The sequence below is a fragment of the Lampris incognitus genome, chromosome 3, assembly GCF_029633865.1.
Source record: "Lampris incognitus isolate fLamInc1 chromosome 3, fLamInc1.hap2, whole genome shotgun sequence".
NCBI classification, from domain to species: Eukaryota; Metazoa; Chordata; class Actinopteri; order Lampriformes; family Lampridae; genus Lampris; species Lampris incognitus.
The window spans coordinates 110831680-110859605 of NC_079213.1; the positions used below are offsets into that span (position 1 = coordinate 110831680).

General features: G+C 43.9%; 1 protein-coding gene across 2 annotated transcripts; it reads right to left on the reverse strand.

The window, feature by feature from the left end:
* Window positions 1-6775: 6775 nt before the first annotated feature.
* stxbp3 (syntaxin binding protein 3) lies at window positions 6776-27513 on the reverse strand. Of its 2 annotated transcripts, XM_056276119.1 has the most exons (19): window positions 27424-27513; window positions 26762-26811; window positions 26380-26461; window positions 25920-25996; window positions 25706-25778; window positions 25397-25497; window positions 23832-23977; window positions 23037-23130; window positions 21912-22036; window positions 21697-21795; window positions 20850-20907; window positions 17642-17707; window positions 15886-15963; window positions 15242-15377; window positions 14869-14975; window positions 14286-14384; window positions 12007-12092; window positions 8669-8817; window positions 6776-7520 (listed from the first exon to the last, which is right to left on the reverse strand). In XM_056276119.1, the coding sequence occupies exons 1-19, from the start codon at window positions 27467-27469 to the stop codon at window positions 7417-7419; spliced, it is 1776 nt and encodes a 591-aa protein (XP_056132094.1). In that variant the 5' UTR covers window positions 27470-27513; the 3' UTR covers window positions 6776-7416. The 2 variants fall into 2 exon arrangements, with proteins under 2 accessions (XP_056132094.1, XP_056132096.1); XM_056276121.1 differs by lacking the exons at window positions 26380-26461; window positions 26762-26811; window positions 27424-27513 and having other exon boundaries at window positions 25678-25778; window positions 25920-25968.
* Between the last annotated feature and the right edge of the window lie 413 nt (window positions 27514-27926).

Consider the following 27926-nt stretch of genomic DNA (forward strand, 5'->3'; position numbering starts at 1 on the left):
TAAGAGATCTGACATCAGCCATCTGAAGCAGTGGGCCGGCTGCAGCTTCTGGTTGCAGTAACTTTAGAGGCTATGTCAACCAGTTCAATACAAAAATGCACAGAGTTTCATAAAGACTTGAAACGGTAAGTGCCGAAAGAGCTGAAATGGAGAGTGGATGATCATTAGAGGATTATCCTTGTTAAGGTCAAGGGTATTTCTATGTAGGGCCACCGGAGCGGGACCACTTTGTGTGTATCGGTGTGTTACCTGAAACCTCCTCTGTGTGTAACGCTGCCATACACTTGCAGGCAACATAGCTCGGCCAAGTTCGTGGGATGGAGCCAAGGGAACTAGCATGAAGCATCAGAGGGTCAGGCTTATCAGGGTTCTGGATCAATCATTTGAAATAGATGATCAGTCATCAGAGCATTAATCATATCTGAACTCTCTGACGTCACATTACTGACGTTCTTGTGTAAGAGGAGGGGTTGTTGTGGAGCGGCTAGTGTGTTGGTGTAGTGTTGTGCACCTGTCACGTCTCACTCTTCACCGCTGGCTAGCAGACATGCGAACAGGAGAGTATTCAGCAAGCCCTATGTAGCGCCACCTCGTGGCGACACACGGTGACTGGGCAAGGCGACGTCACTAACCGCTCGGCTAAAGGGTCAGACCCGCTAGCTAGGGGCTAACGTGTCTTATTAGTAGTTTACATCTGTGATAAACCAACACTTTTTTTAAAAGCCAAAATGTTAATTTGATAAAAACATATTGTAAACTACTAATAACACACGTTAGCCCCTAGCTAACTGGTCTGACCCTTTAGCCGAGCGGTTAGCGATGTCGCCTTATGGTGCAGTACACACAGTGTCGAATCCCGCACCGGGCCAAAAAATTAACCGTTTACAATATTTTCAGTCACAATAAGCACTAATTTGTTTCATACATTAAACTCCTTGATCACTTTCTATTTTACAAATGTATGATGTAAATGCTGTCATTATTATTCCGGGGGGGGGGGGTGACTTTCTCTTGACGAAAGAGCTGATACGATTCAAAGATCAGCGAAGTGTGCTTCCAAGTAGCGGTTCTGCAATTCGGCCGCTAGGTGGCGCCCATTCTCCGGCCAAGTGGTTGCAAACTAAACGCAAAAGGCCACGCTTCCGCCTCCCCGTCCTCTCTTCCCATGCGGACCAGTGGCCTCCGTTAGCTCCAGCTTTACAAGGGGAATATCTGTTTTTACAAACCACCCGCCAACTAGAAACACGCCGCGGTGCCACGAGTTCGAGAGAAGTAGGGCAGAGTTGAAGTACTGTGTTACAGAAACCCCATGAAGTCTTTGGTTCGACAAAGGCTCCCCCATTGTGTACCCAGCGGGTATGACGGCCGTTTGTTCACTGGACACCTCTGTTCCGCAGAGCCATTATAATATCCCCATGTTGCCTCCTCAATGAGACAAAGGCCCTCTGCTGCTTCCATTGCCTCATCTATTGAGCGCTCGCTCCATTCACGGGGCAGAGTCCCATGGATGGCGAGGCTTGCTGCTCGAGGTTTTTGTTGTTGGTGGATAATATCAGGTTTCTCTTGTCCTTCTGATGGGCCAGTCTGATTAAGAGCTTTTACCGCCTTCCTTTCAACAAACTATCCGTTCTAAATAAACGTGTTAAGGCTCGGCACATGGAAACGCCTCAAGAGTTTCCTGTCCAATCGGGAGCCGGGAGAATTGATTGACATATCGTAGCCAGTTCGGGGGACAACCAAGCGCGGGGGGGGGGGCCGCGGCCGGGAAGCGAACCCGTATCGCCCGCGCCGCGGGAGACATCGCTGACCGCTCGACTAAAGGGTCAGACCCGCCGGCCAGCGGCCAGCGTGTCTTCTTATCCATGCACGTTACACTATTGTAACGTGCACGTTACAATATGCACGTTATCCATGCACGTTTTACAATATTGTAACGTGCACGTTACAATATGCACGTTATCCATGCACGTTACACTATTGTAACGTGCACGTTACAATATGCACGTTATCCATGCACGTTTTACAATATTGTAACGTGCATGTTACAATATGCACGTTATCCATGCACGTTACAATATGCATGTTATCCATGCACGTTACACTATTGTAACGTGCACGTTACAATATGCACGTTATCCATGCACGTTACAATATGCATGTTATCCATGCACGTTTTACAATATTGTAACGTGCACGTTACAATATGCACGTTATCCATGCACGTTACAATATGCACGTTATCCATGCATGTTTTACAATATTGTAACGTGCACGTTACAATATGCACGTTATCCATGCACATTACAATATTAACGATTATTTAGCCAAATCTACTCCTGTATTTTCACAATGTGTGTCTGTGTGAGAGTCTATAAACGGCCAAACTAAAGCACTTGGGGCCTTGATTCTTTTTGGAGGTTATCGGGGATGATCGGGGGCACCTATAAAAAAATAGCAGAACATTAAAATTATGCATAATTAATTATGCATAAATATGCATTTTTCTAAAAATGGCTAAAAACCACTTTTCTCGGCATTTCAGATGATTCTGAGCATCTTTGATTTTTTCACCTATAAATTTTTTTTTCTGGGACTTAGAAATGTTTTGGCATTATGCAAAATAAATGCATTTTTGCAAAAAATTTACTTATGATCCTCATTTTTTTTTGGAGGTGGTAGGTATTGTTCCAGAGAGGACCAGAAAAATAGCAGAAAATTAAAATAATTATGCATAATTATGCATAATTATGCAAAATTATGCATGTTCTAAAAATGGCTAAAAACCACTTTTCTCGACATTTCAGATGATTCTGAGCACTTGGGGGGAGGGAGTTGGAGTGGGGGGGGTAAACCACTTTTCTCGGCATTTCAGATGATTCTGAGCATTTGGGGGGGTGGGAGTTGGAGTGGGGGGGTTTAGGGGCAGGGGGAAGGCGGTTAGCTGGCAGGATGAAGAGGAGGGAGATTTAGACGGGTGGAGAACCAAACCGCTACATTGTAGTGGGGTTCTTCTAGTTACCTATATATAGGACCTCTGCTGGGCTGACAACACCTCAGCAATGGTGGGTAAGGCACAACAACACCTTTATTTTCTGAGGAGGCTTACAAGCGCCAACCTCCCCCCAAAAAGCTGCTCGTCAACTTTTATAGATGCACCCCAGGGAGCATCCTAACAAGCCGCATGACAGCCTGGTCCAGCAGCTGCACCAAAGCTGAGGGGGAAAAGCCCTCCGGCGTGCGGTGAAAACAGCACAGGACACTGTTGGCATTGAGCTGCCATCACCAGAACATCTTCACAGCCCTCGCTGTGTGAGGAGGGCTAATAAGAACATCATAAAAGACATTACACACCCTGGACACCGTCTGTTTCAGCTCCTCCCGTCAGATCAACCCACACACACGCACAAATAGATGGGAAAACCAGCTTCAGACCAAAAGCTGTGGAGCTAATGAACTCAGACATCTCCTCGGCCTGGTTACACTGACGGGCTGCCACCACGGGGCATGTGCAGCATTTGCAATATTTACTTACATGTCATTTTAAGCCACTTCATATCTGTCACAGCCGTTTTTGCATGTTATCATCAACTGCGTTGTATTTTATACTTTTGCATTGCTTATATTTTGTACTTATATTGTTTAGATGTAGTTTTTATTGTTGACCTTTTATATTTCTGGTCTCTTTACTGTCTTATTCTTTGTATGCACCATTTGAGGTTGACACAACTGCAATTTCGCTGCGCTTGCACGACGACAATAAAGTCCTTGAACTATTATACCGCATCGGGGGTATACGGAAGAGCTGCTGTAGTTCAAATTGCTGAAAAAAGTTCACGCTGGCTGTGACAGACAGGTGTCAGAACACACAGTGCATCATAGCTTGCTGTGTGTGGGGCTGCATAGATGCAGAACAGTCAGAGTGCCCATGATGACCCCTGTTCACCGCCGAAAGCCCCTACAGGGAGCATATGAGCATCAGACCTGGACCATGGAGCAACAGAATGTGATCTGAACGGATGAATCATGTTTTCTTTTACACCACGTGGGCGGCCAGGTGCATGTGCATCATTTACCTGGGAAAGAGATGGTACCAGGATGCACTATGGGGAGAAGGCAAGCCGGTGGAGGCAGTGTGACGCTCTAGGCGATGTTCTGCCGGGAAACCTTGGGTCCTGACATTCACGCGGATGCTACTTTCACACGTACCGCCTACCTAACCATCGCTGCAGACCAAGTACACCCCTTCATGGCAACGGTATTCCCTGATGGCGGTGACCTCTTCCCGCATTATGATGCACCCTGCCACACTGCAAAAACCGTTCAGGAATGGTTTGAGGAAGCCGACAAACAGTCCAAGGTGTCGCCTCGGCCTCCAAATTCCTCAGGTCACAATCCGATCGAGCGTCTGTGGAATGTGCTGGAAAAACAGGTCCGACCCATGGAGTCCCCACCTCGCAACTTACAGGACTTAAAGGATCTGCTGCTAACGTCTTGGTGCCAGATACCAGAGGACACCTTCAGAGGTCTTGTGGAGTCCATGTCTCGATGGGTCGGAGCTGGTTTGGTGGCACGAGGGAGACCAACACAATATTAGGCAGGTAGTTTTAATATTTTGGCTGATCTGTGTGTATGTGTATATATATATATATATATATATATATATATACACTACCGTTCAAAAGTTTGGGATCACCCAAACAATTTTGTGTTTTCCATGAAAAGTCACACTTATTCACCACCATATGTTGTGAAATGAATAGAAAATAGAGTCAAGACATTGACAAGGTTAGAAATAATGATTTGTATTTGAAATAAGATTTTTTTTACATCAAACTTTGCTTTCGTCAAAGAATCCTCCATTTGCAGCAATTACAGCATTGCAGACCTTTGGCATTCTAGCTGTTAATTTGTTGAGGTAATCTGGAGAAATTGCACCCCACGCTTCCAGAAGCAGCTCCCACAAGTTGGATTGGTTGGATGGGCACTTCTTTGAGCAGATTGAGTTTCTGGAGCATCACATTTGTGGGGTCAATTAAACGCTCAAAATGGCCAGAAAAAGAGAACTTTCATCCGAAACTCGACAGTCTATTCTTGTTCTTAGAAATGAAGGCTATTCCATGCGAGAAATTGCTAAGAAATTGAAGATTTCCTACACCGGTGTGTACTATTCCCTTCAGAGGACAGCACAAACAGGCTCTAACCAGAGTAGAAAAAGAAGTGGGAGGCCGCGTTGCACAACTGAGCAAGAAGATAAGTACATTAGAGTCTCTAGTTTGAGAAACAGACGCCTCACAGGTCCCCAACTGGCATCTTCATTAAATAGTACCTGTTAGAGCCTGTTTGTGCTGTCCTCTGAAGGGAGTAGTACACACCGGTGTAGGAAATCTTCAATTTCTTAGCAATTTCTCGCATGGAATAGCCTTCATTTCTAAGAACAAGAATAGACTGTCGAGTTTCAGATGAAAGTTCTCTTTTTCTGGCCATTTTGAGCGTTTAATTGACCCCACAAATGTGATGCTCCAGAAACTCAATCTGCTCAAAGAAGTGCCCATCCAACCAATCCAACTTGTGGGAGCTGCTTCTGGAAGCGTGGGGTGCAATTTCTCCAGATTACCTCAACAAATTAACAGCTAGAATGCCAAAGGTCTGCAATGCTGTAATTGCTGCAAATGGAGGATTCTTTGACGAAAGCAAAGTTTGATGTAAAAAAAATCTTATTTCAAATACAAATCATTATTTCTAACCTTGTCAATGTCTTGACTCTATTTTCTATTCATTTCACAACATATGGTGGTGAATAAGTGTGACTTTTCATGGAAAACACAAAATTGTTTGGGTGATCCCAAACTTTTGAACGGTAGTGTATATATATATAAACACACACACATACACACATGGCTGCAAGAAAGTTTGTGACCCCCTTTGGAATTACTTGGATTTCTGCATTGATTACTCAAAAAAATATGGTCTGATCCTCGTCTAAGTCGCAATAATAGACAACTACAATCTGCTTCAAGTAATACAAAATAATTGCACTTGTGCTTGTCAATACTGGATGCATCATTTAAGCATTCACTGTCTAGGTTTAAAAAAGTAGGTGAACCTCTAGGCTAATGACTTCTCCACCAACTATTTTGAGTCAGGGCTTCCAATCAATGAGATGAGACTGGAAGTGTGGGTTTAGGGGTGCCCTGCCCTATGAAAACAACCACGCGAAGTCCGGTTGTTGACCGAGTCTCTCTTCGCAGGAGAGATCTCTTCGCGTGACCCACGTCCCGATCAAAACAAATTTCAGAGGACCTTCGAAGAAGCACTGCTGAGATGCATGACGCTGGAAAAGACAACAAAAGCACACCCAGACCTGGCGTTCATGAATCCACAGTACTACAACTGGAAGAAATGCAGCACTGTTACTACTCTCCCTAGGAGTAGGCATCCTGCAAAGATCCCACCAAGAGCAGGACACGCAATGCTGAAGGAGGTGAACTAGATCCCAAGAGCAACGGCAAAAGACCCTCAGACATCTGTAGAAACCTCTGTAAGAAAAACACGGAACAAGAATGGTCTTCATGGATGGACACCATGGTGGAAACCACTGCTCCTCAGGAAAAACACAAACACTGCTGCACATCTTAAGTTCTCCAAAGACCACCCGGACGCTCCGCAGCGCTTCTGGGACTGTGTTCTGTGGCCAGATGAGACAAAAGTTGAGCTTTTTGGCAGAAATGCACAATGGAGGAGAAAAGGCACCGCACACAAACGCCAAAACCTCATCCCAACTGTGAACCACTTCACCCATTTATTTGTCAGTTGTTCAAGAAAAAAAAAATATGTAAATATGTTAAAAACAATTCTGGATAATTACATAATATGAGAAAATATACATAAACAGTAGTAACAGACGCCCTTCCGGGGACACTGCGTTAAGGATTAAGCGCTTACATATATACATTAGCTTGACGCTACTTTCCGACCATTTTATCTCTAAGCATTAATCAGATATCCTCCAATATAAAACATCTTTTGCGAGGATAGACAAAAAAAAAAAAAAAACAAAACACAAAGGAAGATTAACATTTAGAAGATTAAAGCCGTTATGTCAGTGCCTGAGGTCTGTGCACTTTTAATCTGATCCATAAGAAATGAGAAACTGCTAATGCAGGAGCATTCACGTCTACCTACACCTCAACGGGGGGGGGGGGGGGGGGGGTCACTGAACTAACCCAGTTTAAAGTGTTGTCCTTCAGCTCTGTTGCAAATATGCGCCAGATGTGACATGAGTAGCAGAACAAATAAAATTATAAAAAAAAGGCAGCGGATTCCCTTCATTCTCCTGAGGAGGAAAGTGAGTGCACTGTGCTGAGTGAAGGCAGATGGAGTTGTGCGGGGGGGGGGGGGCATCACCAGGTAGACACCTCAGTGGCTGCTCCTCTCTTCTATAGTGAAATGCTCCACGGGGCCTTTGCTGAGCGCCTTGATGTCTTCCAGGAGGGTGGTGGGGGTCACGACGTGGGAGGACCCTGAAGTCATATAAAAATGTTATATATCAAATCCAATGTATCGTGAAACATGTTCAGATGAATGATTTCTATTAATACAATTAAGAAAAATACAATACTATTAAATAAGCTTATTTATAACATCCTTTTTAAGTAAAATCTGTGAATCCGTATCATAATTCCCACTTATTAGAACCATCGAAACACAAATAGCAATGTATTTGTAATTTACTAACATGCACCTGATAACGGAAACTAAACAAACCCCCCTTTTCGCAAGCATTAAATACTAGATTAAATTAAAAATAAGAATAAAATTAAATATTAAATAAGTACAGCTTATTTCCAGCAGGGGGCGCTCTGCATCTGTATGACAGCAGCTCATATGCACGTTATCCATGCACGTTTTACAATATTGTAACGTGCATGTTACAATATGCAGCAGCTCACAATTTAGTTAAGAAATCCCTCCTGTGCAATGTTTGTGTCATATCACAACTATTATTAAAACTTAAAAGGGCCATTTCAGTCAAAATAATCATCTCTGTTGTCAACAAGATTCAACATGACGCACAAAAAAAAAAATCTTGGTGTATTTAAGAAAAAAGCATGCTTGACAAAAACATTTCCAGTGTTGAAACTTGAAAAACTTAATATCTAATGGCAAAAGACGGCGCAAAACTATTTCAAATAAATTCACAAATTAAAAACAGAAACATGTCGACCTGTCCATGAGCCGATGAATCGTCTCTGAAGTGGAGGATGTAAATAGTCTGACACTGTTTAAGTGTGATTTACCGACTCAAGCTATAAAAAAATGTCGTTTGCACAGTGATTTAAGATAGACTAGTGTCAAATGCTCCACATGTGTGGAGGAGAGATGCTGGGTATATTGGGAGAAGGATGCTGAATATGGAGGAAGAGGAAGGCCGAAGAAGAGGTTTATGGATGTGGTGAGGGAGGACATGCAGGTGGCTGGTGTGACAGAGGAAGATAGAGAAGGACAGGAAGAGATGGAGACGGATGATCCGTTGTGGCGCCCCCTAACGGGAGCAGCCGAAAGTAGCAGTGGTAGTGTCAAGCACTCCACAGCCGCAGGGTGGGGTACCATCTCTTTTATACTGTGCCTTGACTACTTGACTACTAGGTGCATAATACACGTAGCCCACCTATGATGACTTCACAAGATTTGACCGCCTGTGTGACCTCGTAGGCACAGCGCATCTCGGAGTAGCTGATCCCTCCGATGATAAAGACGATCAGGCGAGAGCCGCCACGGCGTTCGTCCTGAGCGCTAGCCTTGTGCTTCTGACGGGCACTGTGGAGGACGAAAAGAAATGACACAAGGTAATATATAAAGAGAGCTGTACAATTAGGTCAGTATATATGAAACACTCCGTAAAAGAGGTGTGTTTCTGTGTGTGTGTGTTTGTGTATCTACTGTACAGTATTTTTTTTGGGGGGGGGGGATTTTCTCCCCTTTTTCTGCCCAATTGTATCCAGCCAATTACCCCACTCTTCCGAGCCGTCCCGGTCGATCCGGGGAGGGCTGCAGTCTACCACATGCCTCCTCTGATACGTGTGGAGTCGCCGGCTGATTCTTTTCACCCGACAGTGAGGAGTTTCGCCAGGGAGACGTAGCGCGTGGGAGGATCACGCTATTCCCCCCAGTTCCCCCTCCCCGCTGAACAGGTGCCCCGACCGACCAGAGGAGGCGCCAGTGCAGCGACCTGGACACATACCCACGTCCGGCTTCCCACCCCACAGACACGGCCAATTGTGTTTGCAGGGACGCCACGTGGGGATTCGAACTGCCGATCCCCGTGTTGGCAGGCAACGGAATAGACCGCTACACTACCCGGACGCCCCTATGTACAGTATTTCTTAAACGGCTATCCAGCTTCTTCGCAGGTGTTCAAAATAACTGGAGGAAACGATCCCCCGTCATGGTCTTCAGTGGAGATGATAAACATGGCTCTACCACAGCCTGAGTGCACTCACAAGGGTGGGGCAGCAGAGTGATGAAAGAAACACCCCTGTGTGTGGTTTTGGGGTCACTGAGTTGAAATAGAGAGTTACTCATTGAACTGCAGCAGAGTGTTCAGGGCAAACAAGTCGCTGCAAGTCACCTCATTGTCCTGGCTTTCTCTTGTAGTGCGAGTGCGTCACACAATGGACAGACCCGCTTGTGTAACAAACTCAATAAGGTAAATTGGGACAGTCATTGTCAAGCAACATATGCACAATAAGCCCAGAGGTTAGAGGGAGTGGGGTGTGAATGTGGCTGGGAAATGAAACATCACAGGCACGTCTGGACTGACCTAAATAACACAATTTACCGATCATCTCGGAATAAATTCGGCAATCGGAGATTCCCGTTCAAACAAGAACTTCCTGCAACACAGTCCGGTGAGAACAAAATAAACCACCGCGTTAACGGCGGTGATGGAAACGCTGTCTAAATGGGGCTGCCCCACCTCAATTCAAGACATTTATTCATAAAGCACATAAAAAAAAACAACAACAACGAACGCTGACCAGAGTGCTGTACGATATCCCCATGTTGCCCCCGGCTTGGTCAAGCGTCCTTACAGACATAATTAGCTGTTTCTGCGGGTGGGTAGCCGGATGTGGGTATGTGTCCTGGTCGCTGCACTAGCGCCTACTCTGGTCAGTCGGGGCACCTGGGGGGAATAGCGTGATCCTCCCACGTGCTACGTCCCCCTGGTGAAACTCCTCACTGTCAGGTGAAAAGAAGCAGCTGGCGACTCCACATGTATCAGAGGAGGCATGTGATAGTCTGCAGCCCACCCCGGATCGGCAGAAGGGGCAGGGCAGCGACCAGGAAGGCTGGGAAGAGTGAGGTAATTGGCCTGATACAACTGGGAAGAAAAATCCCCCCCCACCCCCAAAAAACTTTTGATCATGTTGCCTGATCTGAGTCAACTGTGGATGCGGGTGGTGCATGTGCGAGTGTAAACAGTTTACCCAGCTTTATTATAAAGACGGAGGTTTTTAGTTCTGGTTCATCCGGTGTCCCTCGAGTTCTCCTGTGCTGAGATCAAGCAATGAACGATTTGCTGACTTGTGAAATACAACCAATTTCTTGTTTACTTTCAAGACTCATACACACGTAATGTTTTGACACCGTCGCTGCCCGATCTAAGTCGACTCACATCTACAGCTGACTCAGATCAGGCAGCAGCAGAGGGCAGCGTTGGTCGAGCGAGCTAGAGAACGAATGAACGTTTTTCAAAGGTTTTGAATCACCACAACCATGAGAGGTTCTTGATCATACAGTTGTAACTGTGCAATAAAATATTAGGCTGACAGGCCCAGTAGTACGCAAGTATGCTGTTGACAGATACACATACCAACACACACACACAAGTAGACCCTACCGGTTCAACTGCTAAAGAATAGAGACGGGTTTGGAGACAGGGTTTGAAAGTGTCAGTGGTGGAAGTGGACTGGATGCCATAGGGCAGGATATTCCACAGCCCAGGGGCTGCAAAGGCATGATCCACTTTAAGCTTCAACCTAGACCAGTATAGACTGGGCCTGTGTGGTGTCAAATAATAATCAACTGCTACGTTGCTTATTTCATCACTTTCTCGTTGTTGCTCTGATGGCTACCTTCCAGTCCACAGGAGAGAAATTCACAGAGAACTAAACAGAATAACTTTGAAACTGGCCCAAAAAAGAACAGCAAAGACATCAAATTTTAAAATGACATCACAGCCCTCATTGACTTAACTGCCATAATAAACAATACACAATGCGTAATACACAATCTATATTAATATCAGTGGATTGAATCTTGCTGTAATTTCCCAAACCAAGCACTGGAGGTCGACTAGAGCTTGTTAAGGTTTGTCTGTGTGTGTGTGTGTGTGTGTGTGTGTGTGTGTGTGTGTGTGTGTGTGTGTGTGTGTGTGTGTGTGTGCTGCACAACCTGGCGCTCTCACGCCAGGTCCTGCCGCACAACCTGGCACTCTCACGCCAGGTCCTGCCGCACAACTTGGCACTCTCACATCTCAGAGGGAGTCGAGTATATGGAAAACCAGCGCACACAACACCGTGTAGCAAAGCGTGCGAAGAGGCATGCCCGCAAAGCTACCCCTGCCCCCTCCAGCACCACTTTTACATGCCCGGTCTGCAACCGCAACTATGCATCCAGGATCGGACTATTCAGCCACCAAAGGACTCACAAATAGGAGTAGATGGTCATCATTGGACACGATGGACAACCAGCAAGCAAGTGTGTGTGTGTGTGCGTAATATGATAGTCTTTTTTTTGGTTGTCGCCAAAGATTTTGAAATACTATGAAAAAATATAGTTCTGGTTTTCTTTAGTGTCTGCCTCGACAAACTATAACAAGTGCAACCAAGTTTAGAACACCGCAGGAGGGTATTTAAAGCCCTTTCAGTATGACTAAAGGAAGACTTACATCATATACCATTTCAATTATTTGTATATACTAGTAATGGAAATCACAACACCTACCTGACCGCCCCTGAACCGTTCCAGGCCGCGGGACATTCTGACTGGTGTGGCCATTCCCTGACGTCCAGCTTGTTTTCCACAGCATCCTGGACGCAACACAGCAAACAAGACATTTTCAAACGCAACCCTCCTCTCCACTTCCCCATCATTTCATCGTATATTGCAGGTCCTGGCACACTTGTTCTAAATTTGGGAAGCTGATCATCCCCGTGACCCTGAGAGCAGAAGAAGCGGTTTGGATAATGGATGGATGGATGGACCGGCACACTTGTTCTAAATTTGGGAAGCTGTTCATCCCCGCGACCCTGAGAGCAGAAGAAGCGGTTTAGATAATGGATGGATGGATGGACGGAAACTGGTAATGCACTTCTTCATATGCAGAAATCTACCAGAATAGTGCAGTGTGTACGCAGTCTGAGTTCTGCTCCGACTCTGTAGTCTTGTTTCAGTAAACGAATGTTATTTAACAAAGCAGAAAGCAGAACATCTGACTCACTACGGGACTACGTCTACTGACTAAAAGGTGTAGCGAGGCAATGTCAAACAAGATTTAGATGTTTGGGGGTAAAACGACCTGCTGCTGAATACCTCTCAGCCTCAGACGGCTTCATCTAAACCAAAGCAGTGGTGCTCATGTGAACTGCTGCAGGGTGAGCTCAGACTTTTGGGAATTTGCTTTGATAAAAAAGGCATAAATAATAGATAGAAACAATTTGTGGCAAACAGTGCTTAATTTGACAACTGATTAAACCACAGATTGCGAGGCATTTCTCAATAAATGATGAACAAGTGTGTCCTGGAAATATAAGACTTGAGACCCAGTATGCCAAATACAAACAGCCCATGGGTATTTGAGTAACCGAGTCTGTCTCAGTTCTCCATCCCTTTCTGAAAATAAAGGCAGCGTTTTACAATACCGCCTCACATCTCAAAAGTAATTTCCTTTTTAATGGCTCTTACAAACTAGCCTGACCCAGAAACACCCATTAGCAAACTTGATCACAAGAAAAAAGAAAAGAAAGGCAAGCCAGAAGGCAGCATATCCGCCTTAACAGGTCAATAAAGTAAATCTCAACAGAGCAGTCGTTGACTGAGGCCGATACTGCCTTCCCTCCCGCAAAACTGACATCTGACTAATCTATGTAAATTATTTATCTAGGCTAAAACGTTTAATTGAATAAAATATTAGAGAAGTTTTGGCGAAAGAGTGCCTCCAAACCCTTTCAACAAGTTATACATGGTTTATATGGCTTAGCCCCAGGGATCAACACACAAAGATTAAGCTGTGATGCGGTCTCGCAGAACGGGACACCACGGCATAGAATAACACACATGCATCCAATACGAGCTATCAGATGACCCGAATCTGAGAACTCCCTTTTTGTGCTGCTTTCATAGCGACATTCGTCATATTTCTCACGGACGCCTTTCAGATGGTAGGTGGTGGGGGGGGGGGGGGTGGAGGGTTGTATAGTCGTGCAGAGGTAGTGACCTAGATCAACCTATAGGTTTAAGGGTCACATGACATTTCTTCAGTTATTGTGAGAGTCTGTTTTCTTTCCCAAATCTATCCCACATCCTATCTAAACCCACCTAACACCGTGGCATCCTCCCTACACCCAAATCCTCACATCCCGAGTTGTGCCACGCAAGTCATCGCAGCCCCCTCAATAGCTTTTCATGCTTCTGTTGGGATGGCCATCCAACATCCAAACTGCCTATCCCGCTCTCAGGGTCACAGGGATGCTGGAGCCTATCCCAGCAGTCACTGGGCGGCAGGCGGGGAGACACCCTGGACAGACCGCCAGGCCATCACAGGGCCTCCCACACACACACACACCTAGGGACAATTTAGTATGGTCGATTCACCTGACCTGCATGTCTTTGGACTGTGGGAGGACTGTTGGGACGTACAACAAACTGACGTAGCTACACAAAAACAAAAAGAACATCTAGCTAATAAACAAGAGTCTTGAGGTAATAATTCGAAGTGGTTAAATTTAGCTGCTGGAGGAAAGAATTTGATCAGGTGAGACTGAAAATATTCAGAATCAACGTTAAATTTTATGCAGCTTGGTTTTGCTCTTCCTCTGAGCCACGGCTTTCATTCCCGATGCGTACCTGCTTCTTTCCCCAACTCAGCGAGTCATGGACTCAGTTTGATAATTACAATTTCTAAAGGTTGCTAAGTTAACTTCAACAAGGCTACTCCATCCCAAAAAAAGGTAACATGTCAGTTGATTTGGAGGAATCACACAGTGTCAGTGTGCTATACTGACCTCCATCACGTCTTTGACCACAGGAGTCCACCGGGACAGGTTGTACGTGTCGTCCTGGGAACGATCCCGTCTGGTGGGTTTGCGAGAGAAAAGGCTAGTCTAGGAGGGAAAAAAAAAAAAGGATAAGAAAACAGGCATCAAGGCATGACTGACAGAATGACAACACAAAATGAACAGGCTCGCCTAAGGACAGAGCACAGGGGAGCAGGATGGGTTCCTAGTGAAACATATCTACACATGAACCCGAGATGGCGACAACAGAGACCGCCGTCACAAGTAGCCGTAAGCTTTACTGTGTCTATGGACAGTGTTAAATCATAGGTGCAGTATAAACAAGGCTCAGCGTTTTCAGTTTTTATTTTTCCAAGCCATCCAGCATCCCGAATTTCGCCACAAGAGGACACTGTTACATAACCTCACACGAACAGGAACAACTTTTGGATCCATGGAAACATAAAATCCGGGTGAAAAATCTGGATATATCGGTAAAAACCAAAAATGCTGAGCCTTGAGTATAAAGAATAAATTTTTTGAAATTATTAACTAGCTAATAAGCTGTAGTTGTTTGGAGCAACCCCCATACCGATGAGATAATGGGCACTCCCAATTCTTTCCAGTTCAGGATAAACTCTCGGTCGTTCTCAATCTTTACATGCTGAATGAGTTTGTTCAGGTTCTCCTCTGTTGTTCCTGTTTAGCACGCACGTACACAAACAAACACACACACACACACGTTATATGTCATCAGTTATTGAACTCTTTCCACTGCCAAACGTTAGGCAATCGTCCACAAAAATCTGCTCTTAAACCTGACACATGAAGATTACACACCACACAACTTTACTGGATTAAATATGTTAACACCTGACGACATGAGAACAGTTGGACTTTACGTTAAACTAAAGACAGTGACTCTTAAGTTGAGATGACATCTGGTGATCTTTTCCCAGGGTTACCATTGAGGCTGAAGATGTAAAGCAGCACGGCTCGGATCTTCTCGTAGACGCTGTAGGGGTGGAGCAGTACAGGCAGCAGGGTTCTCATGGGGTCCTTCACTTTCAGCCCGTCTGCGTCTGAGCCCACTGCCAGGTCCTACACAGTAACACACACTTGTCACAAATATAATTCTCTACCTTAGCTTGTCCCGGTGCACCTCTGCGACCAATTTGGATGACACCTTGTGAACAAACAACGGAAGCAACACCGCTGAGTTCAAACTAATAAGCCCGACCAACTGCCAAATTTAACAGAATAATTCACCGCAAGACTTTGAAATTCAGATCTACAGAGGGACAGTAGGGCTTCCAGCAATAGAAATCATCTCCAGTAGTCTATTTTGATGGAGTCCAGCACTCAGCTATGAAGTCTCCTTCCATTTACAGTTAAATGTTAGGCAAAAAAGGGAGCGAGACCAAGGGGAGTTTTGAGTTTTACTTTAACAAATTTTAATTGAGTTGGTCTCATTTTCACCGTGGGAACAGAGGCAGTAGAAGAACAATTCCCCCTCATGATTTTTGTTTGCTAAACACAACCCTTGGGTTTAACACTTTCTCCTCCGAAACAGTTTATAAAACATAAAATGCACAAAATTCAGGCAGACCTGTTCAGCTTTGCAGAGTTTCTCCACATTATGGAAGTGGTTCATACAGTCTTCAGCCAAATTTAGATGAACAGTTTTCTGGGGTTCAGATAGAGACACGGATATCACAAACAGATAAATTGAATAGAACAGTGGCAAGGCAATACAAGCACACAAGGGTGGGATTATCCCAACAATAAAAGCACAGTAAATACACAGGTATATATTTCCCTCCAGGGATGGAAGATGAGGGTTTTAGCCACTAGCCCATTGAGGTTATTTGGTGTCCATGTTCAAAACATCCCTGTCAGTTAACATCAGTCAATACTGTAATGTGAGAAGCATATATACATTTATATAAAGTACAGTTAACACAGCACAGGCAGGGTGGAGAAGAGTGTCAGCAGTGTTTTGTGACAGAAGGGTACCAGCAAGAGTGAAGGGGAAGATGGTACTGAGACCAGTTATGTTGTATGGTTTGGAGACGGTGGCACTGATGAAAAGACAGAGGTTGGAGCTGGAGGGCGGCAGAGTTGAAGATGATAAGATTTTCACTGGGAGTGACGAAGAAGGACAGGATTAGGAACGAGTATATTAGAGGGACAGCTCAGGTTGGACGGTTTGGAGACAAAGCAAGAGAGACAAGATTGAGATGGCTTGGACATGTGTGGAGGAGAAATGCTGGGTATATTGGGAGAAGGATGCTGAATATGGAGCTGCCAGGGAAGAGGAGAAGAGGAAGGCCAAAGGGGAGGGGTTTATGGATGTGGTGAGGCAAGACATGCAGGTGGTTGGCGTGACAGAGGAAGATGCAGAGGACAGGAAGAGATGGAAATGGATGATCCACTGTCGCGACCCCTAATGGGAGCAGCCAGAAGAAGACAGTTAACACAAAAATAGAGACATTAAAAGTACAATGAGCTCTACACCCGGAGAGAAGCAGTGCATCTTGATAGCTTACCAGTTGAGTATCAAGATGCCTCAGGCCTAAATGCATCATTTTGGGTTCAAGGTTCAAATTCAACCCAGGATGTTTGATGTATATTTCCTGTGTTCCGGTCTTCTCAACATTTTTTTTTGTTTTGTTGATATTCTACCACTTTTCATTCCAATATGGCATGTTCAACTTGCTATTTTCCTAAGGCCCCATCATTGCATGATCCCTAAGGGGGTTGGGGAGGTTGTAAAATTCCAAACGCATCCTGTAATACAATTGGCACCGATCACTTTTCACCAGCGGCTTTCTCTTGGGGAACACAAGGCGTGCGGAGGGTCGTGCTAAGTTCCCCTAATGTGCCCACAGTTTTCCAGGCTCCCGACAAACTGTAATAGCTGCTGATTACAAAGGTGGGACAAACTTCCCTTTTGGCTCCTCGCTCATAGCACTGCTAACTATTCTCCCTGTGACCCCTCGGCAAGACTGAAGCAAAACAGGGATGTGAAACATAAAGCTCAGAGTTTGAGCACTCATGTATTAAGTCTGTTGAGCTGCCCGAGAGCCCTTCTTCCCATTTTTTTTTAAAATCATTCTCCATTTTCCTGTACAATAAAGGCAAAAAGTATGTTTGTCCATTTTGTCCCCGCAATCAGAGGGATTATATCTGGTATCTGTAATTAGGTCTTAGAGAGATGACATCCCAGTGGAACAGAACTATCACAGTAATAATTGTTTCTAGTTCTAGTTTTAGTTGTATGTTATTCCTTAAACTGATACCACTTTATTTCAGTATATCAGCCTATTAAGTTGATCTTGGAATGATCACCTGGCACTGCATACCTGAGCCACCTGTTTACGGAATGACGGCATCTTCTTCATCAACTGGGATAAACTGCTTATGGTGATCTGCAAAAAAAGAAAATATATATACGTAGATAGATAAGAACAACAACAACAACACTTCTAATACAGGATAAGTATGGTATATACACAAGTAATCTACAAATGATGGAAGTGCAGGTGAGAAACAAATTAAAATCCCCTTGTCAATCCATAACGTTGTTGATCTGTAGATTTCAATAACTTTAACCATTCCAAATAACCACTCCAGTTCACCAGGATAGACTTTTGTGGCATAATATTGGTTTTTGGTGAACCGTGGCGTGCTTTCTTTTTTTTTTAAGTGAATGTAATTTGTCCCCCATGACTTGCCTTTGCACTGACTGTAGCGGTAATTGCATGTCCTGTATGAAGTGTGAGATGGATGAATGTGAAAATAAACTAAAGGTAGTTAAGCAACTGTTGTTGTTGTTTTTTGTATTTGTTTTTTAGGGAGTTGTTCCTTATCTGATGCGAGGCTCTAATGACAGGATGTTGTGTTGCTGTAAAGCCCCTTGAGGCAAATTTGTAATTTGTGATATTGGACTATACAAATAAAATTGACTTGACTTGTCCTGTAATATTTATGTCACATTCATGATATGTCAACATTTTAATGCAGTTTAGATTGGCAAGACAGTCTTGATTGGGGAGACGATATTAGGAAATATGCGGATAATGTGCTTGATTCAAAAACCAAAGCCATCATTAACAAATGTTACTGGTCATATTTTAGTTCTTTTAGACTTCAGTGGTGCCTTTGACAGTCGATCACAGTATCCTCTTACATCGCTTGCAGGGGTGTCAAACTCCAGGCCTCGAGGGCCGCAGTGTCTGCAGGTATTTGTTGCAAACATGCACTACACCACCTGATTAAAGTAGTTCCTTTCCCTCCTTAATCTAGGAGGTGAGCTAATTAGTTAAATCAGGTGGTGTAGTGCACGGTTGCAACAAATACCTGCAGACACTGCAGCCCTCGAGGCCTGGAGTTTGACACCCCTGGGAGACTTGGGTTGGCATCAAGGGCTCGGCTCTTAGCTTATTACTCTCTCAAGGCTCACTAACAGAACTTTTTCTGTTGTTCTGGGTAACTACTTCCTCGATGGCTCAGTTGAGTTGTGGTGTCTCTCAAGGCTCAGTTCTTGGCCCCCTTCTCTTTTCTATATACATGCTGCCCGTTGGCCAGGTCATTCAAAATCACAATGTGCTTTACTATTATTATGCTGACGACACTCAGTTATACATGCCACTAAAACCCACAGATCCTAGTGCCCTAGCAAACCTCACAGCTTGCCTCTCTGACATTAAATCCTGGATGTCTGAAAACTTTCTCAAATTTAATGTTGGTAAGTCTGAGGTCATTCTGTTCGGTCCCAAAAATTCCATCAGCCCTTTTGTTACTAATCTTGGTGGTCTGTCAGGTAGTCTTAAGCAGGCTGCTGGGAATCTTGGGGTAATATTCGATGCTAACCTCGGTTTTGATAATCAAATCAAACATGTTGTTTGGTCATAATTTCTCCAGCTCAAGCTAATCTCCAAAATTAGGTCATTTTTATCAACTGCAAAAAGTTGTACATGCTCTTATCAATTCTTGGCTTGACTATTGTAATGCACTTTATTTTGGTATCAGCAAGGGCTCCCTCCACCGTCTGCAGTTGGTACAAAAAGGCCGCTACTCGGCTCATTACCGGGACAAAGAGGCATGACCATATCACTCCTGTGCTCACCTCCCTACACTGGCTCCCTGTTGGTTTTAAATTTTTATTGCTCACTTTTTTGGGGGGAATTTTTCCCCCTTTTTCTCTCCAATTGGATCTGGCCAATCACTCCGCTCTCTGACTTGTCCCGGTCATTCCTCCACCCCCTCTGCCGCTCCGGGGAGGGCTGCAGACTACCACATGCTTGCTCCGATACATGTGGAGTCACCAGCCACTTCTTTTCACCCAACAATGAGGAGTTTCGCCAGTGGGATGTAATACGTGGGAGGATCACGCCTATTCCCCCCAGTTCCCCCTCTCCGCCGAACAGGCACCCCGGCCGACCAGAGGTGGCGCTAGTACAGCTACCAGGACACATACCCACATCCGGCTTCCCACCCGCAGACATGGCCAATTGTGTCTGTAGGGAAGGCTGACCAAGATTGAGGTAACACGGGGATTCGAACTGGCATTATTGCTCACTTTTAAGCCTTTAAATCATCTTGCTCCTACATATATTTCTGATTTACTGACCTGGTATACACCCTCTCGACCATTAAGATCCGCAGACGGAGCCCTGCTGGTTATTCCTATGTCTCCGTTACAAAGGGTTATCGGGCTTTTGCTGTTAGAACCCCCACACTAAGGAACTCTCTTCCGAACTAAGACAAACCAAGTCTCTAGCTTCTTATCAAGCTTGTCTTAAAACTTTTCTTTTTGTGAAAGCTTTTACAAATATTTGATATTTGATTTTATTTATTTATACTATTCTTATTTTTAATTATTTGGTCTTACTCTTATTTTTGCCTTGTCTGGTTTTATCTCTTTGTAAAGCACTTTGTAACATTGTTTTAGAAAAGTGCTATACAAGTTATTATTATTATATTTTTCATGTTATCTAAAATATTGTCCCCATGGATTATAGCTTTTTTTTTTTTGTTGTTGGATTTTTACCCCTTTTTCTCCCCAGATTGTATCCGGCCAATTACCCCAATCTTCCGAGCTGTACCGGTCGCTGCTCCACCCCCTCTACTGATCCAGGGAGGGATGCAGACTACCACATGCCTCCTCCGATACATGTGGAGTCGCCAGCCGCTTCTTTTCACCTGACAGTGAGGCGTTTCGCCAGGGGGATGTAGTGCGTGGGAGGATCATGCTATTCCCCCCAGCTCCCCCTCTCCGCCGAACAGGTACCCCGACCGACCAGAGAAGACGCTAGTGCAGCAACCAGAACACATACCCACATCTGGCTTCCCACCCGCAGACACGGCAAATTGTGTCTGTAGGGACACCCGACCAAGCCAGAGGTAACACGGGGATTCGAACCTCCGATCCCTGTGTTGGTAGGCAACGGAATAGACCGCCATGCTACCCGGATGCCCAGATTATAGCTTTTTATAGGAGTGACTTGAAAAGACAGAATACAGCAAAGTGAGTGTTACATTACATACCGGCTTAGTACTGTACCTTACCTTCCCATCCGGCTGTTTCTTACTAGCAGATATTTCTTTCAACAGCTTGGGAATTTGCCTGCATGACGGGAAAAAAAAATTAGATGATAACGTATGGGGTCAGGATCAGGAAAGAATGAAAGCGGTTCAAAAACTAAAGTCCCGCAATACCAGCTAAAAAATAAATCCATTTGACAACTATACATATCACAGTTGAAAACAACTTTAATAAAAATATTAAACCAGGTAAAAAACCATGGTGTCAAGTTGTAAGTTTATAACTTATGCATACTGCTGCTACAAACAATTTTCATCATCCACAACTTTTCTTTTTTTTTTTAATTGGATTTTTTCCCCCCATTTTTCTCCCCATTTTTCTCTCCAGTTGTACTTGGCCAGTTACCCCGCTCTTCAGAGCCATCCCCGTCACTGCTGCACCCCCTCTGCCAAGCCGGGAAGGGCTGCAGACTACCACATGCCTCCTCCGATACATGTGGAGTCACCAGCCGCTTCTTTTCACCTGACAGTGAGGCGTTTTGCCAGGGGGACGTAGCGCATGGGAGGACATTCCCCCTCCTCCCCCAACAGGCGCCCCAGCCGACCAGCGGAGGCGCTAGTGCGGCGACCAGGACACATACCCATATCCAGCTTCCTACCCGCAGACACGGCCAATTGTTTCTGTAGGGATGCCCGACCAAGCTGGAGGTAACACGGGGATTCGAACCGGCGAACCCGTGTTGGTAGGCAATGAAATAGACTGCTACACTACACGGACGCCCATCACCCACAACTTTAGAGCTAAATACACAACTAATATAACTGAACTAGAAATAGACATCATACGACATCTCACGTCTGTGACACTTACGCTGAAACCTCAGCAATATGTAAGTGCCTCAGTTTAATCCAAAGTGTGTCTTCCTCATTCAACAAGGCTGTTTTCTCTGAGCCATCTTTAGTCTTGTACCTGAGCACAAAAACACACAAAACCGTGAATTTGGCTTGAGACTTGTGCTGAGACAGATAGAGCAAGCTTGTATTTATTGTATTAATACATGTGGAGATACAATAAGCTTGCATTACTTATAGGTGTTGTTCTGGATATCAATGAGGTCATAGGCCATGGCCTGGTAGGTCAGCTCATGCAGAATGGGACTGACAGGGTCAAAGCCTCTCTCAACTATCAGCAGTTGAGCCTGGGTTTTTCCCTAGTTGGGCATGGGGAAAAAAAAGATGCATCACAAACTAGCTATTAGCTGGTCATTACAATCATATTGAGTGATTTAAATTTTGGCCTATGACTACTGGCTAGATGCTTTCATACAATTTCAATGAAACTGTACTGAAAATGTCTCCAGAGCAGGATTCTGGTAAGATATCGATGTAAGTAGTTAATGGTAATAACTAGGCTTGTTGTGGTTGGTGGGTTTCCTGGGGGCATATAGTATCAGAGCAACACCAGGGATATGAACTAAACATTGTCATTAAAAATAACCTTGAATAAAAAAATAAAGGTGCATATTACAGCTTTAATGCTGGCTTTTTGGGGCAATGTTAGACAAATTGAGCGCAACAACACATCTAATGAACTGATGGCAAAATAATGACAATCTAAAGGGGTTAGAAACAATGCCCAAGTCAGATGAAGTCGCATTTGGTTCTAATTTGTCCAGCCATGTGATGTTGCTTGCTGTAATCAAATTACAATATAACCTCGGGTCAATTTAAGTCTAACGCAGGCAGAGGTGTTTCCAAACTTTAAAAGTCATCCTGTATCAGAACCCTGGAGGATGATAACGGTGCCGAACAACTCGGCTGCCTTTTTGGTCAGCTTACAGGCATTTCATTAAGAGAGTAAGTGTAAACTTACTTTTCATGTGATAAATACATTTGAAACTTGATTTCCAATGAACAGTAAGAGAGCCCAACAACGCCCTCTAATGGGGAATAACAGTAATACTGGTTATCAATGGTAGTAAAGGGGTACCTACCAAATGGTGTAAGATAATTTTACACCACATCAAAAATCCAACATTACAGTGTTCAGGGGTGCCAAGCAATCATTCCTCACTTTAAAATCCAGGCATTTATACTGTGACAGTCCAGAATTATATCTCTAGAAATATATTTCCTAGGAGATGCTAATATACTCCCTGTGCTAAGCCCTTGTTTATTTTGTCAACGCTCTCCGTAAGAAAGCTGTCTAACCTTTTTCTTGCCACTGTCATCCAACTCGAAGTGCCTGGCCAGCTTGCTGTCCACCAGCTGTGCCAGGTACTTGGCATTCTCCATGTTGCTGTCCCTAGAAAATGACAAATAGCCACAGACCATTAGTAAAAATAAGAGATTGTAAGAATGAACTGAAACTGATAAAGGATGTCAGGCATGCTGGAATATGTTATTGGTATTGTAGAATTTCCCAAAACTAGAATCTAATGCCACGTGTCTATTGTAGCACTTCAAGAATTCAAAGTCAAAGAACATCCATTTAGTTAGTTTTTTCATCACATGTACAAAATTTGAAAACCTTTATATCTCAACAGTTTCTGTAAAATACCCACAATCTAGTGATGTATACTGTTAAAAGTATCGGTTCAGATCAGTACTTGGCAGTGCCAAGTTGGCACTGGCAATACTTTGTCTGAAAAATGGTTTTGTTGTGTGTCTACTGCAGCAAATGGTTGGCACAAGACAGACACTCATGTTTCACTAGGGGACTACTGTAACTATTCAGTGTAAAATTCATTTTATCTTGGAAAAAAAAACCCATTCATTCATTCACTCATTCATATAACATTCTTCAGATGTATCAGAAAAGGAGGTAATACTTCAAGTCAATCACAATAAATCTCAAATTGTTTTACTTGGTATTACTTTTGTTGTAATGTTTAAGTCAATTTTGATTTTTTTGGTTAATCAACAAATATAATGTAGCTACAAACAAGGTTGTGTTCTGTTTGAGAAATGAGGAGTGGCTGAGGACGCAAGTCATCTCTGGCTTACTTCTTGTATCTGACCCCGGGGTATTCATCCAGGGTGGCACAGAGAGTGACTATCTGGTCTGCCAGAGTCTCCATTGTACTGTTTTTGTCCTGACTGTTCAGGCTGTAGATGCTCTGGAAAGCCCCTGGATTATCACATGTGAACACCTGAAAGGGAGTGGATTTATAAACACCTGTGTAAGAACATTCTGGATCAACTGAACAAGTTGCTGTTATGAGAATTTAAGATCGCATATATATTCAACAAAAGAATAAGTCAGCTTTTTATGTCAACATGAATACACGTACAGATGTACACGGGTCTACAAATCAAATTACAGGGCTAACAAATGGCAGATAGTTTTTCTCTTTTGTTCTGAGAGTACTTTCTTTCTTTGACTCCAACTCTGGACTGGGCAGTCCTGCATGAGCAATCACCTTAACCCAGATAGACTTCCTAACTAAAACAAGATGAAAATTAGAAGAGATAAAGCAATTTTGGCATTATGGCTACTTTGACTGCAATTCATGGACATTTCAATCCATTGACAACTACCTGATTTACCATTTTCTTGTTGTGTGGGTATAACTCCTTGCCTATTTATTGTCAGTACTTCCATCCATCCATTATCTTAACCGCTTATCCTGCTCTCAGGGTCGCGGAATGCTGGAGCCTATACCAGCAGTCATTGGGCGGCAGGCAGGGAGACACCCTGGACAGGCCGCCAGGCCATCACAGGGCCGACACAAACACACACACGCACGCACACACACACGCACACATGCACATTCATACCTAGGGACAATTTAGTACAGCCAATTCACCTGACCTGCATGTCTTTGGACTGTGGGAGGAAACCGGAGCCCCCGGAGGAAACCCACACAGACACAGGGAGAACATGCAAACTCCACACAGGACGACCCACCAAGTTTGGACTACCCCGGGGCTCGAACCCAGGACATTCTTGCTGTGAGGCGACCACGCTAACCACTGTCGGTACTTAAAAGTATAAATTAGTATATCTTATTAGCTTTTTAAATTAACTCTATTTATGTGTTCTCCCAAAGCTAACAAATTCCGTCAATAGTAAGCAACTTTTTTTTAACTGATCATCTTATTCCATTCTGAGTATTACTAAAAATTCCAATTATAAAGATTGTCCTAATATAAGGATGTCAAAATCCAAGGATTTCCAAATATCAGAAGTATCTGGTGTGATATTATTTAGTTTCCCTTTAGGAATGAATGGGATCACATGATGCTTGTAGCACTGTTACATAATTCTAAGTTTAGAACAGCCAGCTCTCTTTCTAGGCATTGCCAGAATCTTCCAGATCTCTAAATCCAGTGATTGTCAATTAATGTTATTTCAGAGGTCAAAAACATACACATGACAGATAAACTTAAGTATACACTTGAACTGAAACTCTACACTGAACAGCTCACTTTGCACAAAGTAATATAAAAAGTGTGCGATCATGGAAAAAGTGAAAAAAAGCAAATTTTCTCTCATTTACCAAGTAATATGCAGACTGGATAAAAAAAGCAGACATTCTTGGGATACATGCTTTAGGGTAAACACTTACTTGTGACTCTAATGGTAAGAAAGACATATTTATTTCCTTAACAACACGTATATACTTTGCACAGTATAACTTCATACTGTTGAACAGGTCATCAGGGCAGTCTGTGAAAGAAATATTGTTTAAGTGGGGGTGTTAAATTCTATCGACCAAAATCTGGTGAAAAAATATTTCAAGCATACTAGTTGACGTCTGTTTCAATCTTGCACACACTTCTGGGATCATTTTATGCAATAGCGTACTTAACCACCTTATTGAATGACGAAATTATTAAGTGGTAGCACCTTCATCTGGAGGTCTCAGTTTACTTACAATCGGTGAAGTAAACATATGCTGCTTTGTATTTGGGTTTGGACTTGAAGTCTGCAATAAAAGCGTCCACGCACTATAGACATACAAGATAAGATATGAAAGAATTAATTAAAAAAATAATAATTTCAAGCCCAATTTTAAAAAATGCAGAACAACCAACTACATAAAAATGAAATAACAATAATATGGTCAAAACAGAGTCTCAATATCATACCTTTGCTGTTGGTGACATAAAGTAGATAGCCTTCATTTCTGGAACAGGCTCTCTGCGTTTGTACAAGTCCTCCACAACTAAGGAGAAAGAACATCAATTTCAACAGAACTGCTATAGACAAACACATATAAATGATACCAGTTTATGCAAAACCAGCCTCGATCATATTAAAATGTCATCGAATTGATATGCCTTTAATTGAATGTAACAACAAGCAAGCTTTGAGAATGTGCGTGAATATCTTGATTTTTATTGCAGTTTCAGGTGGGGTGCACCAAGATTTACTCATTTCTGCATCTTTTTGTCTTTGGTCACCAACATCACCGATTTACCTTTTGGGTATGGTGTCAAATAAACCAACGGTGGTTTACATCCTGTGTTATATGCAAAGTCTTTCTGTGGAAAAGAGACTCATGTCAGCATCTTCCCCTCCGCCAAACTAACAAACAAGAATACCTACTTGTTATTCCCTCTGACATTAAATCAGACATTTTGCAGCATGATGTCAGGAGCTTGGTGGTGAATTGGTCCAAAATCAATATCTGAGGGGAAGGACATAGGCACGCAGAACAATAGTTATTTAAGAAAAAGAGCATCTAGGCAGAGAGCACACACATTTTTCATTTGGGATTTATGCAACTAGGTTTTGGGTTGACCTCTAGAGAGCCAAATCAAATACATTTTCAATACTATGGGGCCCATAATAACAGGCTATTTTTGCTCATTGGGTGCTGAGGTGAAAATGGGCCTAGGGGATAGAAATGCTCTGAGAAAAAGAAGAGGTGAATGCCTAAGTTGTAGCCGTGACATTTCCGTATTGTGCACTTTGACAGGAGTCCTACCTTCCACACTTCAGTTTTTCTGCAATCTGCGACAATGGTTTCCTTTAATTCTGTGGGAGGGAGTAAATATGATTAATGACACTGATCGACCCCGGAAAAAGGGTTATCTCCCGGTGTAGGTGCGAACTTGACAGCGGACGTTTCGGCATGCCACTCCAGCAACATCAACAGGTAGTGGCTTCCGTGTCCGTTGCAAACTTGGGACTTTCACTTGTCGCTCAGCTTCCCCTTTTTCCACTTCACCAGAGTTCCTCGCCGTGGTGAGGGGAGGTTTGTGGGCTGTCTGCTGGTCAGTTTACAGTTCAGGTCCTCTTAACGGCACTGTGGTTGTGCTAGCTAGAATGGAGCGAGGCGGGGCTCCTGGCAAATACATAGCAGCCTCACTCCTCTTAACTCCAGCCAAAATGAGCAACGATGGCTAATCAGGATGAGCTAGAGGGCTGCTATAGCGCGGTCTTGTTACTTTCCGTTGAGTTCACACACTTCCGCCGCAAAACATAACAGAGTGGAACTTATGACTGACATCCTCCGACCTGAAATAACAACTTGGGGGGGGGGGATAAGACGTGGGGGAAACTCTCGAGTCAAGGAAAGCCTGGGCGAAACACTTAAGGAACGCTAAATATAAAGTCGATAAATATTCCCAAACATAACGGACTTACTTTGCCAAACGACTCTCCTCAGCCCGTATTCCGAGCCTGCAGCCATCTTGCCTATATATTTTTTTCTTCTACGCCCTCGTCCCACTTCTTCTCTGTTTTAGGCTTATCGGCGGTTGGCAAACAGCGATTTCGGCGCATTACCGCCACCAACTGTAACGACGAGTGGGCCAGGATGTTTATTTACGAAGAGAGAAACGCGTCACGTCTTCTACACGCAGCCGCCAAGCTCCGAAAGACGTCGTTTATCGCTGATTTCGGTCTTTTCTGATTTTCACCTTTGCTATAAGAACTAGAAGGACCCCGAGTGGTTTGGTTCTCCACCCGTCTAAATCTCCCTCCTCTTCATCCTGCCAGCTAACCGCCTTCCCCCTGCCCCTAAACCCCCCTCCCCCACTCCAACTCCCTCCCCCCCAAATGCTCAGAATCATCTGAAATGCCGAGAAAAGTGGTTTTTAGCCGTTTTTAGAAAATGAATATTTTGCATAGTTATTCATAAGTATTAT

What these genes read in the sequence shown, in the direction of transcription:
- stxbp3 (XM_056276119.1), bottom strand. Translation starts at nt 27,469, where the DNA reads ATGGCTGCAGGCTCGGAATACGGGCTGAGGAGAGTCGTTTGGCAAA. An exon ending in ATATGTTTACTTCACCGATT is followed by an intron (nt 25,498 to 25,705) that starts GTAAGTAAACTG and finishes TTTCTTTCACAG; the next exon opens with ACTGCCCTGATGACCTGTTC. An exon ending in ATCCAGAACAACACCTATAA is followed by an intron (nt 21,796 to 21,911) that starts GTAATGCAAGCT and finishes TTTTGTGCTCAG; the next exon opens with GTACAAGACTAAAGATGGCT.